The 20,043-nt window shown below is 37.5% G+C and overlaps 1 protein-coding gene across 8 annotated transcripts in view; it reads left to right on the top strand.

The window, feature by feature from the left end:
- Nucleotides 1-20,043, top strand: part of BCAS3 (BCAS3 microtubule associated cell migration factor) — a 354,038-nt gene that overhangs the window by 120,028 nt on the left and 213,967 nt on the right. For 6 of the 8 annotated variants that reach the window (XM_032200765.1, XM_032200763.1, XM_032200761.1 and 3 more), the window contains exons 16-17: nucleotides 8,051-8,201; nucleotides 15,589-15,633. In XM_032200765.1, coding sequence (XP_032056656.1) covers nucleotides 8,051-8,201; nucleotides 15,589-15,633 — 196 coding nt within the window. The remainder of the gene's footprint in view (nucleotides 1-8,050; nucleotides 8,202-15,588; nucleotides 15,634-20,043) is intronic. The other 2 variants (XM_032200766.1, XM_032200758.1) reach the window with 1 other exon arrangement.

Raw genomic sequence — 20,043 nt, 5'->3', positions numbered from 1 at the left:
TTGCAGTCCATTAATCTGTGAAGACTTGAAGGTGCAAGGCTTACAGCCGGGATGGCAGCCCTCTGTACTCCTCCCTGCCTGTGCCTGGTGTTTTCTGGAAATGGCCTAAGAGCAGGAAGGCCGGTTTGGCTCATTTTGCTGGTAACCACTGTCTGGAGCAAGCCAGCTGAAGTGTTAGTGCTGCAGCCTGTTTTATGGCTATGCGAAGCCTGGAGCCAAGTGGCCCGATTGCCAGCTGGCAATCAAGTTTGGTTGTTTTGACTTCAGGGAGCATTTTGCCCATAAATGGTCTTGAGCTTAGCACCAACAATATTTTTAGTTAAATAAATCCTGAAAGATGGTTACGAGGCCAGCCTTGTATGTGTGGTGGAGGGGTTGTTTTCTAATGAGATGCTTGGAGGTACCTTTACCATGCAGGTCTTCGAGCAACTTTAACGTAACAAACTGGTATCTGTACAAAACGAGGAGGGGAAGTAGCAAGGGAAGAAGCAGGCATTTGTTTCAGATTTTCGAGGAGACATTTTTTACACAAGGCAGTTAAGATTATGGATGTCCTCATAGCTGCTGGGGAGAGGTGATGCAGGGCTTGGGGCGCCGTCACTGGTCTGGTACAAGTGGCTTCTTCTCCTCTTTGACTCCTGTGGTCCCCACATGCGATGTCTTTTCCATGCAGGAAAAGAAGAAATGCACGTGGAGGTAGGCAAAATGGCGAGCCATGCATCGTTAATGGTAGAAGTAAATGACAGTTCAAATCTCAGATAGAGCTTAAGGTTAAACTGTGCTTTCATAATCCATTTTTGGACAGTTGACGATAACGGGCAGCAAAGGGGTCATGGCAGGTCCTTCTCCTAACCCTTGCCATGGCCGAGAGGAGATTTTGAGTATCAGTGGGACACTTCGTAACTGAGGACAAAGTTTCGAAACAGAAGGTAGTGAAAGAACAGAGAAACTTCAGGCAGAGGAAAGGAATGTTTTGAGCAAATTTTCAGATTTTGAGAGGAAGGCACTGATGAGAAGTTGGAAGGGCTGAAGTTCAAGGAGCTTGGGTGAGAGGGCAGAGGACACTGCCTCGTCTGTGTCTGAGCCACTTGGACTGGTGCTTGCATGCCTCAGCAGTGTTCTGACTTCGGAGTGTGCCTGTCACTATCACATGCCTTGCCTGCATGCGAAAAGAAAGTTCTGCTTTCTTAGGATAATCATGAGATTTAGTGCAGCTGTGTTTCGAAAGGTTCAATATCAAGCAGTTTCCAACATTATGAAAACAAACGGCTGCATTATTTTCTCCCATCAATTTGAATGGAATCAAGTTAGTGATAGGTTTTGGACTTGCACCAGTTTAGCTGAGAGAAAAATTTGCTCTAAGTAGCTAAATCCTGTGTTCATACACGCTGTAGCTGATACATAGTATTCATTCTTTAATGGGTTTAATCGTGTTTGAAATATTGACGATATGGGTGTGAAATGAAGCTAATTTTGGTGGGATACAATTCAAGGAAATTGCAATGTAACTTTAATTCAGAAGTGATTGATAAGTGAAATAATTAAAGCTTCCTGACTTTTTCTGGGGGAATGTGTAACACTTTACTAAGCAAGACAAAATGCGTTCGACTGAACGAAACAAAACATTAAAGAAGAAACCCACTTGGGCAGTAATTAGTGCTGCCACTGAGCGTGCCTCTCTGGACACTGTTGGGTTTGTCTGTCAGGCTCTTCCAAACGACGTCTGCACGCCAGCATTGCTTCCGCAGGGTTCTCTATTCAGGTCACAAGGCAGCGTTTCTCACCAGGGCGCTGCTGTTTCCTCTTCCGACTGTAGTAGATTACAGATTATACTGGAACATGTCTGAGAAAAGGTCAGAAAGGAGGGTGAAAGTCTTGGAACCGTAGCTGGGAAGCTTTCCATTCTCATCCGTGAAACTTCTTGTATTGAATCAAAAGCAAAGCAAAATAAACTACCACATACACGACACTTTTGTTTTTCCTGCCATTTTCTGTTTGCCAGTTAGAAAGGATTTTCTTTCCCTTGCATTATATGATTAGTGAATGTTTAGTTGAGGAATCTTCAGTGTTACACTTAAACAGAAATAACGGCCAAGCACTGCTTGTTTTCTTAGAACTCGGTTTGCACAAGATTGCATGGCCTCAAGTTACTGCATTTTTATTTACCAAATTAAAGATGTTTATATGTAGTGCTAATGTCATTAGTCTACGTGGTACGCTTTGAAATGTAGTCTGTTAAAGACTGTAAGATACAAAAGCTAATCAAGTGGGTTTTGAATTTTAATGACATTGCATTACTGAGCTTTTTGTATTGGAGTAATGGAAGAAAAGAAACAAAAAAAAATCAACACAGAATCATTTTACTATGCAGCTGAGAGGTGCTCAGTACCACTTTAGTTTTTCATGTAAAGTGTATAGAGAAACTAAAATGCTTGTGATCATTACTTTCCTACCAGAAAACTCTGTCTGGGCCAAGTCCTGTTTGCCTTGCCTAACAAGGTGAAAGTTCAGCATGCAGGAGTGTCTCCCAACACGGGAAAGAAGAGAAATGCAGTTGAAACTGCCAGGGGAAATTTAATGGGTAAATTTATTTAATTTCAGTTTGGTGGTAAGTTGCTGTTTGCATCCCTTACGTGTTAGGGAGTATAGTTTGGGTTTTAAGCTGAATTATGAATGAAACCTTTCCATCAAATTGGCTGAGGCTCCTGCCCGCATGCAGGGCTGTGGTACAGATGTATTAGAGCTAGGTTTGAATACTTATTAGTAATTTGGTCACATTAGTGTGGCACCATGAACTGAAGCCCAGGGCAGAGCTGGCAGTGCAGCTCCACCAACGCAGTTCTTTCAGGAATCAGCAACATGTCTTCACACTGCTGCTTGCCTTGTGCTGGAGCCATAGGTACTTGCCATGCCATTTTTTGATGTATTTATGTCATCAATAGCTGCAAAACTTGGGATGCTTTTCCTCCTCTCACTTAAAAGACCATCTCTGATAGCAGTATCCCAAAGTGCTCTGTTGAAAGGCTGACCAATTTAAAACCTGGCCTGAATTCACCCAGGCTCTTAGTTGATCAGAAGAGTTTACTGCATTAATTTCTTTCAGTTGATCGAATACCGAAGTATTACAAACTAGTAAGTCTACAGTGTTTACTCTGAAGTGTAGCTTTAATTTCACGTCCAAAAATAATTTCTAAAACTTAGAAATGTGTGATTTGATGTGTTTAAACCTCACACTCACGCCTTCAGAATGTATTACAGTTTAACAACAGTTGGGCTAATAACACTCACCCATAATCCTAAAGAAAAGCCGGAGCTGTCAACAACCAAATCCTGTGGTGGTGAGGGCACCTCGGGGGTGGTCGGGGACGCTTGGTGTCCCTTCACATCGGACGTGGGGCCGTGAGGGCAGAGGCACCAGGCTGAGGCATGGCGGCGAGGCCCGGCGCCAGGCAAGGCCTTACCTGGGAGCTCCCACTGATGTCTTTTCCACAGCTGTCCAGCTTTGTCACAAACCAGTAAATCTTGTGAAGTTTATTTTCCTTAGAGCATCTGTGTTTTATAATGGTGCTTTTAATTTGTTTTTTCGCTGTCTGCTGGGATTTCTTTTGTCCGGCACTTTCGGGCCTCCCTTTTCTTGCTGGTGGAAGTGAGCCCGTTAATGATGGCTGGCTGGGGAATACAGCCCTGCGTGGCTCACAGGGCCGCCTGCGCCCTGCCTGCAACAACAAAGCCCATTGTTGTTTGCTTTCTTCACTTCTGTCTTCAAGTTAATCCATTTTCCCTTTGAGTATTCGTGGAGTAAAATATCTGGAAAAGCGCGCCTCGGGTTTTGGAGGGATGGTGTATTCGCTGCGTGCTCTCAGCAAACAGGTACAAGGACGGAGCTAATTGATTCTATTCTCCGTGCCTCAGCAGGCAAAGTTTATCCAGCCTAATGCTGCACTTGTAAATAAATCTCTGCTTTCAGATACCAGAGCCACAACATCCTCGGCTCTTTGCAAGTTGTGTGCTTGATCTCTGGCTGCCAATCCCTTAGTAAAATTAATAAGAGATTTGCCAACAGCTTAAATTGAGACATTTTATTTTTTTTTTTTGCGCTGGATGTCTAAAAGGCTGAATTAGGATTTACTGTAGGAGTTTTAGATTTGGGTTTAGCTATGATCAGAATTGTGACCACGAGTCTGTAATATTTGAGTGTAAATCATGCAAGTGCTTTTTTCTTGTGGCATCCTGAGCTGTGGCCCAAGCTGCGAGGGAGTATAGGTAAATGCTTGTAAATGGGGAAAATAAACCTTAGGCTGAACTGGCCTTGATGTATTCCTTGCACAGCTATTGAACTGTTGTCTGAAAACCTCTTTCATGGCAGCTACTGGAAAGACAAGTACTTGACCAAAAGGACTTGCCTTGGTGTCCTCAGGGCTGCTGATATCATGGTCTGGCCGATTACCAAGGGAAAGTGCCTCGTTGCTACGGATGCTCTGCTGAAAACGTTCTCACTGGTTCTTGTGAGGGTACATTTACCATGAAGCTGTGCTGCTGGTGTTTAATTTTCTCCATAGCACTTGGAGTAGAAAGTATTCCTTGCGTAGTCGATACAGTATGATTCATGTTTAACTTGCAGTATACAACCAAGTTAGCATTTACAGTTAAACTGCCAGTGCTGAATGGAGTTACTCCATTGGAGTTATAATTCTGGGGCTTTATTCTTTACTAATAAACATATTTCCTTATAAGAATTGCTATACTGTCCATGTGTGGCAAGGTAATTTGAGTACAAGATTCTGCTCTTTGAAAAATATTTGATATTTCTAAAGGACTTCAGCTTATTTGCTGTGTCCTTCGACAGTGAATCAACAACTGCTTGAACTGTAGAAATAATGTTGATGCTTGACTGCATTCTTTGTGCTCTTCTGGCCTGATCCTGCAGTCCTGCACACACAGAACTCCCATTTACTGCAAGAGAGGTTTCCCAGTTCTGAGGGCTGCAGGAATGGAGGGTGGCTTTCGTGAATTTCGGGATGGGTACAATATAAAATTACAGGATTTTTAAAGGACTAATTAAATATAATGTGTGAGACTGTTTTGTTCCAATGTTCAGACTACAACATGGCTTCTGCTGAATGTTCAGTAAAGTAACAGCCCTAGTCATGGAGTGCATTTACTGGCTCCCCAAGGCTATGCAGTTCAGAAGACAAGGATGTATCTGATAGGTCTGAGGCAACATACAATGAAGATGTAACAGCACAGAACATTTCCATCATAAAAACAGCTAAAAATATTTCAGTGAAAATAGAAGCACATTATTTTTGCTTTTTCTGTTAAGCCTCATTTTCTTTAACCTTTCTGCTCCATCTTAATATCACTGTAGTCAGGTTTTCAAAAAATCTGACTGCTATCAGAAATAATTTCTCTCCTTGCATTCCAACTTTTAATTTGTGATTTGTATCACTGTTAATTGCATTTATTTGCAATTAGGTAGCTAAATGTTGCTGCAGAAATCATGGATTGGCAAGCAATAGTTAATAGTTAATAATAGTTAGGTATTTGCAGTTTTTCCATTTGTCATGGCTGAATTTATTTTTTATCATGTTTGTTCTGTTAAGTGCTGAGCATTATGAGCTCTGCTTTAATTGATTTTCTTACTGAAGTTTGTAAACATCAGATTAAGCTACACATTTAAACCTGAATTGCTTGAACTCAGAATGTTCATTCCTTTGAAGAATTTTACATTTTGTTCCCATTCAGCATCTTTTACACATTTTCAGTTCTCTCTGGATGCTTTCATAGATTTTTATTTTTTTTACTTTATTTTCTCACGTTTGAGCCTACAAATGTGTAGGATGTTATTACTACAATTTGTATTTTTAAAAACTCTTTTAAGTTTTTTTTTTTTTTTAAATTCAGGAATTTAAACTTAATCCTGACGTTTTCTGAGTATCCTCAACTGCCTTGGCATTCATCAACTTGTGTGGAAATAAACCCATCCTCGTGTAGGAAGGACAGCTGTAAATGCCTCATTTTGCTGCGTGCAAATACCCTATTGAATCAACTGGCAATTTTGCATATGGAAAACTGCACGATGTGGGGAGCAGAGGGCACCGGGTAATTAGCTGAGCCTTAGGGTGAGAGAGAAGACTGTGCCGACACAGTCACTCGCTTCAGTAGTTGATAATTAGTCGTTATATTCCCAACAAGTAAAAGAAAAATTACAGGCGTTTGGAGCCCCGGCTGTGGATGGGCTCTCTGTGTGCTGTGTTGCTGCAGTTGCTTCTGGTGATTATAGGGGAGAGAAACACTTCCAGAGAGGCCTTGATTACATGCAACAGTAACTAATTAGACAATAAAGCAGCTAACTATTCGTACTCTTTTCTACAAGAACCAAGAATGCATTATGAAACTAATCTTTAAAAAAAATTAATTGCATCTCAGTCTTAATTTAAAACCGAGTGTTTTATTTTTTTTCCCCTTTCCTGTTTCTTTTTATTCCAAGTTGGTCCAGGAAAATTGCTATTAATGAAATCTGCTCTCTGAGACTTCAATCGGCTTGTTATTCATTAAAGCCTTGCTATTTCTCCTAAAATGTATTGACCAATGCTCAGGGCAGATACTTAACACAAAATACACTTTGTAATTTCATCATTTTTGTTATTGTGCTTTTTTAAGATGCAGAGGTCTATGGACTTTGTAGAAAAACAAATAAAAACCCTAAGCTTACAGTTACATAGTATTAAAAGAAGGGTAAAGGAAGCATTGAGTGTCTTTAGGATGATGAGACATTCATTAAGATTTTTCCGCCTTCCTTTTCCTATTTTCAATCCATCTGAAGTACCATTAAAGCTTTTCAGGCAGCTTCCTGTGAGAAACCCTCTTCTGTGCTGTTTTTCTTCCTTGAAAAAAGGTGGCTGCTCTTCAGTCAGATTGTATGGATTTGGCCTGGGATTTGTATAATATCTGTGTAGAATGCATCAGTTGTTTAGGAACCTAATTCCCAATATGGCTCCCTTTTGATTAAGAACAAAGCCAGCATTTCACAGCATTATAGGAACACAGAAAAACAAGTTAATGATCTAAACCTTTTAATTCATGGTTGCTTGTCTATTTAAAGTACTTTTGATTCTGCTATAAACAGACTGGCCCCTTTTTTGTTTAACTTCTTTCTTTGGTTTCTTCACATTTCTTTCTTTACTGTCCATGAAATTTGTAGCTAGTTTCCTTTTCTAACTGAAGAATGAAAGGTTGTGACTACAGAATGATACAGAAAGTAAGAAAGCGTATCTAAACTGGGCGTATATCCAGCGCAGACCTCTTTGAAACAAGCTAAATTTAGGCTTGTTGGGATTTTTTTTGTTATGTTTTCCCCTTCTCTTTTTGAATACCTATATTTTGTTTTATTCCACTTTTTTAAATGAATGTCAAGTTTGTTACTTTTGCGATACTTTCTTGATTTTTACATGATGCTTCGTATGGCTTTATTTTATGTAGTTACTCGTGGTATTTTCTTTCTTCCTTAGTTCAGCAGATTACTATTATGTGTGCCTTTATCCATAGAGACAACAAGGGCGACTTTTTCAGAACTTTCAATTACCACCACAGTATGAGGTACTTTAGGAAAATAGTTCCCGTCCAGAATATTCTTCTTTTTGTTGTTGTTGTTGTTGTTTTTTTTTAGTTTTTTTTTTGTCAGAGAATTGGAATCTAGAGCCTGTTCTTCAAACCAGACTCTAAAACTTTTTGGTGAACAAAACTGCCGGGCAAGCAGCAGCGGCATGAATAATTCCCTTTCTGTGGAAGGGGACCTTATTCCCTGTATATAAATAAAGGTTTGCTGCTTCCATTGTCGTCACGTATTTTTTCCCTGAAATGAAGATGACTTTTTTAGATTTGCTTTTGTTTACAGTGGGAGCTCATTATTTCTTTCATTATTTCTTTTCTTTTTTTTTCTTTTTTTTTTTTTTTTTTTTGCAATGGCTTATTTCAGGCACTTGTTAGAAATTATAAATGAAGAAAAAAAATCCACTAATACTTTTTATTACGTCTGTATCCCATCAAGGTAAATTGAACAGCCAAGACACTTACAATAACTTCACAAACAATAATCCTGGGAACCCTCGACTCCTGCCTCTTCCAAGTTTGACTGTGGTGTTGCCTCTTGCTCAAATCAAGCAGCCAATGACATTAGGGACCATCACCAAACGCACAGGGTAAGTGGATGTGTACGAACCTTTCTTAACCTTGCTATTTGTAGTTTATATGAAAATAATTTCCTTATATTTATACCTGTTTTTATTCCTTTTATTTTACTTTTTATTCCAGTGGTAAGAGAATAGTTGGGGGGGGGAGAGTGCATAAGAAAAGAAAAACAGCAACAAAAAAGAACTTAGTAACTCAAAAAAAGAATTCAGGAGCATTCTTTTGGATGGGTCATTTTCTTGCAGTCTATCATATGGGAAATGCTGGATGCTGCCATCAGAAGTTTCACACCAGGAATTGGTATGAAACATAAGCAGAGCTGTATTCAATCAGAATAAGTTATGGTTTTACTTTTTTTTTTTTTTTTTTTTTTTAAGAGTTTGTTTATTTTGATTTCCAACCTTCTCAAGCAGAGATGATTTTTGACTATCAGAAATTGAAGGACAGTAAACCAGGCTGTGTATAAAGAGAAAACTTAATCCTGATGTTTTCTTGACCTTATTTTTCTTCTGAAGTGACCGTTCTGTACTATGAAATTGATGTGTGGACTTTCACTCCAGAGCCAGTCACACTTCGCTACTTCGTGATGTGCCATGATAAAGCACTTCAAAATGCTTGTTATGAAAAGCTCTACTGAATATATACAATATATGTACATTATAATTACAAAGAAGATTCTGTGAGTTTCATAAACCATAACAATTTTCAAGTTAATTCATGCTGTTAAACAGTTGATATTTTTCTCTTGCTAAATTTTAAATTTTAAAGTTTTTGCAATTGATCCATAAAGCTAGTAGGCGATTTTTTTTTCCTTCTCAGTTTTTGGTACTTCAAATCCCTGAATATATTCTAATTAAAATTTTTAATTCTGATTTATGCATTAATTTACAGACTGCTTTTATATTAAAAACAAAAACAAAACAAAACAAAAAACAAAAAACAAACAAACAAAACAACAACAAAAAAATCAAGTTTGTCTTGTTTGACTGTCTCAACGACTGAGAGTCCTACAAGTTAACATTTCCCTTCATATTGGCAAATGGGTCCTGGCACTGTCTTGCTTCAATTGTTCCTTGGTTTCTTGCTCAAACACTAGTAGTGAAGTGAATTTTACCTTGTGTTTCATGACCTGGGAAATATTTTTCAGAAGAGAGCTCATGGATATTTCCTCTCTCCCTGAGTAACTCCCATATTCCATGTTTGAGTGTTCAGAGCATTCTGTTAAATCCGTTACTGTTTGTTTAGTGCTCTTAGCATGCATGATGAGGTTCTAAAGCTTACATATGTATGCACGTATGTACATGTTTATCTCTATATGTCTATCTAACAATCCAGTCCTGCTCTCACCGCTGTAAACAGTAGGCTTTTAGAACCAAATCATGAGCTGCAAACACTCAGTTGCCCAAAGGAATGAGGCTGTCTGCAGTTCCTGAACTTCACAGATAATTGTAAATAGGACTTGGTAAAGAAGTAATACAAGGGTAATGCTGTGATTTATTTCTTCCACACATGCATTTCAGTTGCTTATATTTGCATTTTTTTTTCTGCTTACAGTTTAAACACAGGCAAGGGAAGTGTGTTAGCAATCAGATGCATTTTGAAAGTAAAGAAGGGTGTGATTTTGGATGAAGACAAGAGGCGAGCTAGGTTCAAAGAAAGGTTGGTGTTCATGGAAATAAGTAGCAAGTTACAGGAAGAGGAAAATAACAGAAAGATTTCTTGAAGATTACAGTCAGAGAAGAACAGAAATGCAGTCTCACAGAAATAGAATAGGAACTTAGAACTAGGTAGGATGAGATGCAGAAAATAGAAAGCCATCTGATGGTCTGTAAGGGGAAGGCATTGTGATAGGAGAAGTGGTGAAGGGTGATGATTTAAAAAAATAATAATCAATAATCACCATTGCAGTTTTTGAGTTACTAAGTTTACAGTAGTAACTCATGCAGCTGCCTTTACAGAACTGCTTCTTTAATACAGTGGTGATACCAGCAAACTTTACTATGACCATAGTGAATGTAATAAATCTGCATTTTGGATTTAATATTTTATTCTTATTTATCTCAAGCATATTCAGAGAGTGTTCTTATTCCTAGTTTTCTCTGACTAAATTTTACCACTCACGAACTGTCTGTGTCCTATTATTTTGTATAATTTTTAAAATTAATTAAATTTAGAATACTCAGTGAGGCTTATATAAGGGGAGGAAAAAACAGTCATGGGAAATACCCTGCTGTGTAAATAGAGTTTTTATGAATGAGGATCATAATTTTCAGTGAAGCCTGTGTAGATGTGTAATGCTAAGCTGAGAGCTTCCTTCATTTGTTCTGCATCCAAAATATTTGATGAAAGTACACAAAATTAACATGAAAAGCTGTATTTATAAGGCAGGGATTTAAGAGGAATGCCTCGGATCCAAGAAGCCTGGCATGCCTAAAATGACCAAATTGAGACAGCAGCCTTAACTTAAACCTCCAGGGGGCAAAGCGTGTGTTTAACATATTTAACATCTGCCCTCATATTTCTGGAAACACATAGCAATGTAAGTCTGTACAGTGTAATATTTAGACAGGACAGGGACCATCTGCCTCACTCTGAGAAGTGTAGGAGGCATGTATTACTGCAAATGGCAACAGACAGATGTATTTACACCTACATGGTCAGCACCTTTAAGCACTGCTCCAAGGAAACAAGGCTCTTCTTTGGAAGCAGCTGCTTAACCTTGTGATTGTGCAGCGATCAGAAAAGGAGACGGACTTGCAGTCGGTTGGGTTTTACAGTCACCGTTCAGTGGCCCTTAAAGCAGATTCCTTTTCTGTTGCTGCTTTGAAAGAATTAAGCAAGACTAAAAGAATATCGTGTAATTACCACTTCTGGATTTGTCCATTTTATTTGCTTTTAGCATCTGAAAAGCTGCTTTAATACTAGACATTTTAATTAAGCTTTGCAGGTTTTATTAACCAAAAAGTCATGCTGGGTTTTGTTTTGCCAGTATCCAAGACAGCAAAATATTTTTCAGGTAAAAGGAGGGATCATTGCTCTTAATATTATTTGCTCAAGCAGAGCTGCAAAGCATGTCATTTTTCTTGACAAGTGGAACAGCAGTAAATTTTTTAAAAGTGTTTGCAGTAGCCCTATGGGAATGAAAGGCCAGAATCTGGAGTCGTGTCATTGCTGTGCTGTTCATCACAGAGGCTTTTTTTTCTCATGTAAACTTGTGGGTTTGGGAACATTTTCTGATCACTCATTAAACTCTGAATCTGAATACAATTTACACTCTCAGCACCAGACATCTCAGAGCATTACCTCCCTTCTTGCCCATCATCAGTGCTTCCTTGTTCCCTGTCCTCTTTTTCTTCCCTTGCTTTCCCCAGTCTCTCACTGTAATTTCCCCACCTTCATGAAGCACTTCATTTTGGTCCCTATATTTTGTCATCCCATTGACTCGCTTTCCTGTAGTTTGTACTGTCAGCACTTTCTGAGGAGCAGATAGGCTTTCCCAAAGGGGCTCTAGCACTAATGAGGGAGGAAGCATCTTATGTTTTAAAGATTAGGGGGTTGTAAGAAAGTAAAAGAGCTAGATTTAATAAGTCTTTATAGATCTGTGCCTCAGTTTCCCTTTCAAAATTTTAATAGTAATGCGAATTCTTTCTCAAGTCTGGTGAATGGGTTAATTCATTGCTCATTTAACAAAGAGCTTATAGATTTGAAAGGGGAAGAACTGTATGATCCATCTCATGCTTGTCTATAAAAGGCAGTGTATTAGAATATGTTAGAAGACAGCTTTGTGCTTTGCGATAGCTTTATAAGCTTGCCTTGTGTTTGTGGAATGAGTTGTAGTTTGTTTCCAGTTTGTAAGAACGGGGGGACACAGATGGACTGTAATAGAAAGGAGAGAAATAAAAGATAGAATCACTGCCCAAAACGAAAAACTGTTTAAAAAGTTGTCTTCTCTGACAGCAGCATTTGTTTTAACTATCTCAAGGGGTATGATCATTATATTTGTATCATACTTCATTCTCTAATTCATTATAGACCTAGTGAAATGCCAGGATGTGACCTGCATTAGTTGGGTCTTACCAAAACAGAAACATCCAATGCACCTTGCAGGAAAAGAAACCTTTTTCTTCTTTTTTTTTTTTTCATCCAAAAAATAGTGAGTTTTAAAACATGGAACTTCATCCATTCTTCATCCCATTCCCCATTTTCATACCTCATTCCACTCCCAGTAAGGAGAAGGTTATGTGAAGTGGCTGATGTTGCAGCACGCTGAGATGCTTTCATTTTACTGCTTCTCATTGCTTATATTACGTGTGTCATACGTCACTGATACCCATTGGTTTTATTTTGACTAAGAAGAGCTTCATTGAGCCCAGGTTCTACTACTGAGGCAAACAAAAATGAGGAGTGCAAAGTCATGGTGTCATGATACATTTCAGTAGGCAACGGTAACTAAAAAAGTCAAGAAAATATTAAAAGTAAAGCTAAAGAATTCAGTAAAATAGGTCAGCTTGCCTGCATGCTGAAGCCAGACACTCTTTTTCAAGCACATTCCAGAGACATGTTTTGTGCCACTTCAAGGTTTTATAAAAAATTTTGGTAATAAAGCACCTACTGTAATGATTTGCAATTGATATGAAATATGGCCATTTGCACTGAATTTTGTTCAAATGTCAGTGTTCATGAAAGGATTCTCATTTCAGATGGCAACATGATAGCAATGAGGGTTGGAGTGAGTGGGTATTGCACAGTATATTCAAAGCTTAAATAGTTGCAAGCGTTTATGAAACAACACAGAATATTTCAGTTTTGAATTTGATAAAACTCAATCAGAAAACAAATTAAAAAGATGCTGTTGAAATTTTGAGTTAGAAATCATCTTCATTAAAAAATTTTCCTTTAGAATTCCCCACTAGCTATGAGAACCTCAGTGAGTTTTTTGCTTTGGCATTGCTCTGTTCCTGTCACCGAGCATAGCCATCTGGTGCTGTCTTTTCAAGGTTGGGTTATCCTGTAATTTGTACTCTCTCTCCTCCCCCCCCAGCCCCTCCATTAACATACCGTCCGTACTGTATGAAGGAAGTACTGGAAAAAAAAAAAAAGCTTAAATAAATATCATAGGAAAAAATGGTCATTTTAAAAGAAATTGATCTCGTGATCATAAAGAAAAAGCTATATTCTGTCTTTCAAACTCACAGCTTATTATTAAGACATACCTTAGACTTTTGAAGTGTAATTGCTTTTTCTTCATAACACAAGATTTTGAATCTATGTAAAAATGACAGCAACAAAACAAAAACCAACCAAACAAAAACACAAGAAACCACCCTCTATGGAAGTCTGTGTAGCCACCTAAGTCAATTTGTATTTCAACTAGAGGAATTTGTTGATTTGAAAATGTAATTGGGTCAACACAGTATGGTGAACTAAATAGAAAGACTGCTGTTACCTTCTAACCTGTTCTGATGAGCTCATGGAAACATCATTTGCCTGCTTTTTGCAGACAGAGAAACTGAGGCAGGCAGAAAAAAAATGACTTGCCAAATGTCCAGGATCATAATTCAGAAACTCCAAGCTCCCAGTCAGATTTGACCACTCTCCAGTGACTCTTCAAATGTACACAAGATAGGTTCTAGGTTTTAAATTGCATTGGCAATGGATTATGCAAAAATCTTCGCTTTCCATTAAATATTTAAATGGTGTAATAGTGCTGTGGTAATCTTATGTTGAGCTATTAGAATGGCCTTCAACTCGGTTAGGGACTGAATATTGACTTTATAGGACATCCTACAGTTCATACAGCACATGCAATTCATACAGTGCATGCAATTTAATTGGGTTTTATCACTACTCAAATATGATACATTGCATCCAGAAAGGCAGACGTTTCCACTAAATGAGCTCTCTCCCCTAAAGTGCCAAGCATTCATTTAAATACAAACATTTAAAAGGCAGGCCGTTATACAGAGTTTTAAAGATCTTCAAATCTTTTTTTTGACAGATATTACTAATTAAAAAATGGGGAGGAAGGAGAATAGGTTTTTCCCACACTATTCTAATTTTTAGTGAATTTTTACATCTTTGGATGTAGAAGAATATATGTCTTAGTTCTCTACCTTCACCTATTTTTTTTCTAAGAGGATTCTGCATTCGTTGAAGTTGCACTCATGCCAAATTCAGTTTCTAGAATTATTTTTTTGTGTATGTTGGAGTACTGTTAATTGTGTAGGCTTATGGCTTTATATATCTCTCAATGATAGACCTTCTCTGTTTAGTTGATTGCCTGAAAATACTTTACTTGTTTCAACTAGCCAGAATTTATCCCTGAGTCAGAGCATGAAAAGAAAAATGACACATTGGCATTTACAAAATCAATTATTCAGTAATTTTGTGGATAATGTTACATCCCAAATGAGAATCAAAGAAGCCGTGAGCATGTGAGTAGCTCTAAATTTACCTCCTGCTCCTGCTTTTCAGATTTTATGCAAATGTCAGTATGGCTATGGCCTGTGATGTAAACAAGGGAAAATTCCATTCAAAATGCACTAAAATTAATGGGGTGTGATACCACTCTAAGAACTATACACTGTGCAAAATACATGAACAACAACCAAAAAAATTGTGTAGATAAATTAGTGAGTGGCCAAAAACATTAAGGTCTATATCAGGTGATTTCTAACATCAAATACATTTGAAGTAAGTGAGGGTTCTCTTTCCTGCAATCCATGCAAGCTTACAAATGGGGGAACAAGATTTCTGTGGCATACAGTTGCTGAAGATTTTTAATTTAATAGGATCTAACCTAGGAAAAGGGCTGGGGAACTTCCCTAAGAGAAAGAGTGCCTTGTACCTGTAGTCTTTTTTGCTTAGGACACACTTCATTTCAATAAATTTTTAAAAAATGTCCCACGTAGACCTTCAGTGGTTCATGGAAAACACCCACAAGGTTGTTTGTCTTGATGCTAATTTACTTTCTTTGTCTATTAATTATGACTTGGATGTCTGTTGAAGGCTCTTGACTGCATTTGCCTCAGATTTGTCTGCAGGTTTCAGGAAGGAGAACTAAACTGTGTCTAACTTGAATTACAACATCAAAACCTGTTTGCACCTGATGCATTACGTTTGTCACAGCAGTCGTGCATGGAGAGCCTCCCCTGTGAGCTCGTGCTTCTGTGGGTGGTTGCGTTGTCAGTGGGACTGTTCACGTGGGCACTTGTTCCCTTTGTGAGTGTCAGCATGCTGGTTACATGAGAGGTCTACATCTCTTCCAGGGCATCATGAACGGTTATAAAAATTCTTTTGTTTACCTTCTGCATAAATCTTAATAGCATGATGTACAGTGTACTTGTTGGTAATTGAGTTTTCATCTAATTTCTGTGCATTTTTCCCCTTTACGTGAAGACCTTACCTGTTTGGAGCAGGATGTTTTTCCATAAAAGCTCCATGGTGAGTTCCCAGTTCAATCCCAGCATGCCTATAATTCATTTGCTGTACTCACTAAAAATAACTCTGTGTTTAGACTTTTTAATTTGGGATATATATATATATATTTTTTTTCCAATTTGTTTACTGCATGGCTGATTCATAGGTGGAAGCACTGCATAATTTCACTTTTAAACTGTGGATGCGTATTCACCATCAAGCATTGTCAAACAAATGCATTCACCTTTACTTTTCTTTTTGTCTCGTCTTTATTTTTTCTTTCTTTAACCTTTGAGGGAGCATTTAATTTTTAAGTAGCACAGAAGCTGAAAAAATAAAATATTTTCCCAGCAGGCAAGAGTGATTGCAATATCCTTCCAAAGCAGGTCTGTTTTTTCTATATAGCTTCCCTTGTTATAGTAGCACTAAGTTGCTTGCAGACAGCAAACGTCGATGATGACCTCCCGATAATAAGCCAGATTAGCAATGAGTGGACAGTAAAGTATTGCAGTAAGAGAGATGAAGCAAGTGAAGTGGATGCTACAAAAATAAAATACAAAAAATGCTTATCACACCCAAGGAGAAAAAGGAACCACAGTTCCTTTGAAATAATTGATATTTGAAATTATAAACGGTGTTGGTTGAAATATGTAAAATGGCAGCATCTTACAGAAACACAGACAAAACAAAACCAGCTCTTGAGCTGCATACAGTGCTACATAACCTCCAGTCACCTTTTCAGAATGAGGTGGTTGAAGTTTTAAGTAGCAAGGATGGGAGAAATTTGTAGGTTCTAAGGCTTCCTTAGAAAATTTAGAAACTTTTAGGCAGGAGGAGTTTTTCTTGTTTGTTCTTCATTTTAGCAAAGGGTTACCAGCTCTGTCTGTCAGTCTTTGCTAGAATATTTGTTTGTGGCTCTTGATTCTACTAATGGTAGTTTGTTCCTCTTGTATCATCCCCTTATGTCTCTGTCAAAATACTGTTTTCAGCAGAAAGAACTTCGTAAGAGCTTCATTAGGATGCAGAGTTCTTAGAGAATGGCAGAGGACAGCTAATGAAGGATATGTAAGCTATACCAAACACCAGACAAGCAAAGGTACTAAACATGACACTTTTAAAGGAAAGCTGCCATTTCCTTACTCCTGGAGAATCACTATTACATGAATATTATGTGGGAAGGAGCCTATATAATAGCACAGTATGGTATCTGGATAGTGCAGCAGTCTTCCTAAGAACCATCCCTAAACGTAGTTTATGATGCATCTAAGTTTATTTGTCTGATGGGGATCTAAGAACTGAAAAGGCTCTGGAAGAAGAGTTTTCAATGTAGATTGTCTTAGCAAATGGATGTCCTGGTTGCTGCCTTCATAAAGCAGGCTCCCAGAGTTTCAGCAAAGCCAGGCAGAGATGCATGTCAACCAGAAATGATTTTAGATTGAAGCAAGATTAAAAGGCCTAGATTAAAGAGGGGAATATATGAAATAGACTCAAAAATCGTTGCCTGTCTTTCACAAGACTGTTTTGTGGTTTGTTTAATGCCGGTGCTAGCTCACAAATATGGTCTTTACTAGCCTACAGAGAAATTAGGATAAAAAACACGCTTTGGGTGGGGGAAGAAATCATGTTGTTTCCATTAAAGTCTTAATGAGTCCTAAATTATGTAAACAAAATGAATGGAGATTTGACAGCTTACTGCCTGGTGAATAAAGGAGCCTACCATTTCTTTCTTGCTTTCTCTTGTTTTATTCATGCTTTGACAACTGGAAACATGTCTTTCTTTTCTTGTTTTAGGCACAATGATAAATTAATTAAAATGTATTTTGAGACAGATAGGGTTTTTACAGTAATTTTTTAATTGCAAATTTCATGCAATATTTTTCTCTGATACTTTCGTGGTAGTTTATATAGTCAAGATAAAACTTCCACCTTCCCAAACTGGATGTTTCCATTTCAGTGTGTTTAGCTGTGGATTAATTGTGTAGTGACTTACAGATATGTGCCTTTGTTTTTAGGAATCTGACATTTTTGAAGCCCATTCATTGGTAATATAAAACCAAATAGAGGCTGCAGAGAACAAGAATCATCCTATTTTATAGATATTTGAATTTGTAAATAATTTTCTTCATATCATGTATGTTCCAATTTATTTATATTTTTAAACTCATGTCACTTATTTGAGTGTATGAAATTAAAGACAACTTTAAAAGCCAGCAGTATTTTGAGGGACATAGAGCTCTTCGAGGAACATTCCATAGCTGTATTGTGTAGCCTTTGATTTTTCAGTAGTTGTCTATGGTTTGCAAAATGTTTTAATATTGGTCAAGATCTGCTCAGGTGATATACCAAAAAACATCATTCTGCCCCACCCCAAGTGAGATAAGCAGAAAAGTTTCTTTTTTCGCAGGTAGACACAGGAACAGTTTGCCCTTTCTGCATTATTTTTGTTTTAAGGATATATATTTTTAACTACCTGCTTTGATTTCTGCATTGATACAATTGAGATAAAAATACTGTGTTGTCTTGGGGAATTAATTCTTGGTGTAGCTACACAGTTGGGTAGACCAAAACAGGAAAAAGTCTACTGACATTTTATCCTCCATATACCTTATGGTGCCGTTGTTTCTCAAGGTGTAATATCGAAATTAAGAGAGCGAACGTTTTGGTCACATCAGCTTCACCTTTTTTATTTGGTAGTGTTGATTCCCAACAACCTGCACTTCTTCCTGCATCATAACCGCTTTCAGTAAAAAATATGGCATAATATTCGGAAAGTTAGCAATTGTGAAGATTCCTTTAAATTAACCATTTTTAAAAGTGAGGCAAAATGTGCCTTAATTTCAGTTCTTGGAATAGTTTATGAAGTGCTGACAGGCTGAGAGCAAGTAAAGAGCAGGAGTTCATAGCAGAAACAAGTCATTCACCACCTACCTTCAACAGTATTGTTTGGTTATCATTTATAAGGCTGAGAGGGTGTTTGCATCTACATAATAATGAGGATTTATAGTTTCCATGTTGTTAAAATATCATAATGACATGAAAATAGATTTTTCTAATGGCATTACTATTACTGAATGTAACTTGGCTTTTGAGATCCCCTGAAAGAAAGAAATTGGAGTTGGAATGTATTGATGAAAACTCAGGGATTAAAGTTAGATGGTGGTAAAATGAAAGATTCTTTATTTGCAATAGTTTTCAGCGTAGAGTTGTTGACATCTCTGCACTCTTTTCAGAAATATGTAGAAACCAGTATGATGCACTAGTACGTCTTGGTTTTTGTTTTTAGCAGGACTAAGTTTAACCACATGAGTAATCGTGTTTTACAAGGTCTGCTCTTTTTGTCTACAAAACATCGTTCTTGAATGGAAAATGTTTTGGCACCGAAACCAACATTTAAATGCGTGCCTTGAAAGATGTGCATTTTAAAGACATGGTGTAAATAGAATGTAGTTTAGACCATTTCCTTCGTTGTTGTTTATATCCGTATTTGGTTGAGCTTAGGTCTTTGGAGCTAAGAGTGTGCAGAAACCAGGAAAGATTTTGTAATTTATTGTTACGAGTCCCAGATTCACTTCTGATTAAAGGCTTGAAGAAATGGTTGAAGCCCATTTTGTCTCAGTTGAAGCTTTCACCAGTTTGTAGGTGAGAATAGAATTTGCTCCCATTTTTTTTTGCATTTTAAATTATTTTAATAACCTCAGATTGTGTTGTGTAAATATTCAGAATATTCAGAATATTAGAATAGTATAGAAGTATTATTTTTAAGAGTTTCTAGGAGGAAGTGAATACAACTGAATCTCACCTATACTCACAGTTTGCTTTGCATTAACTGAGGAGTAACGCTGTCCTGGACAGCCTTGTCCTACATTAAATAACAATCGTTTACTGAATGAAGTATAGCTCAGTAACAAGATTGTCATTAGTGCATTCATTTACATTGTCATTTCTGCAGGAGTTGTCAGTGTATGAATATTTGGGAGGTGAGAACTAAAAATAGTTATTGATACACAACTTGTTACAAAACTGGTTAAAAATACCATTTCAGTGACAGATGACTATTTCAAAGTGAGAGGAGTCTATTTTCAATTTTAATGAGCCATAAATAATAATATGTTAATATAAATTAAATATGCTAATATAGATTGTGAAGTGACACTGGAAACGAGGTAATACATTTACAGTCAGGAACTTTTTGGAACACAGATTTTTGACCCAGTAATCTGTAATTGTAGTTGTAACAGTTGGCTATTAAGTGCTTTGTGGTGGTTCAATATCAGAGTTACTGACTATAAATTGCAATTGCTCTTTGGGGACGTTCTAGCTTCTCATGTAAGTGCAAGATCTTCAGGACAGGGCTAAGTCTATGAAAGTTCATCTGAATATTTCCATTGATTCTGGTTAGTGTAATGGAATTCTTTTTGAAAGGTCTTGTGTTTG

The sequence above is a fragment of the Aythya fuligula genome, chromosome 20 (genome assembly GCF_009819795.1).
Source record: "Aythya fuligula isolate bAytFul2 chromosome 20, bAytFul2.pri, whole genome shotgun sequence".
Taxonomy (NCBI): domain Eukaryota; kingdom Metazoa; phylum Chordata; class Aves; order Anseriformes; family Anatidae; genus Aythya; species Aythya fuligula.
Note: the sequence above shows the minus strand (reverse complement) of the source record. Positions and strands in the feature narration are given on the sequence as shown.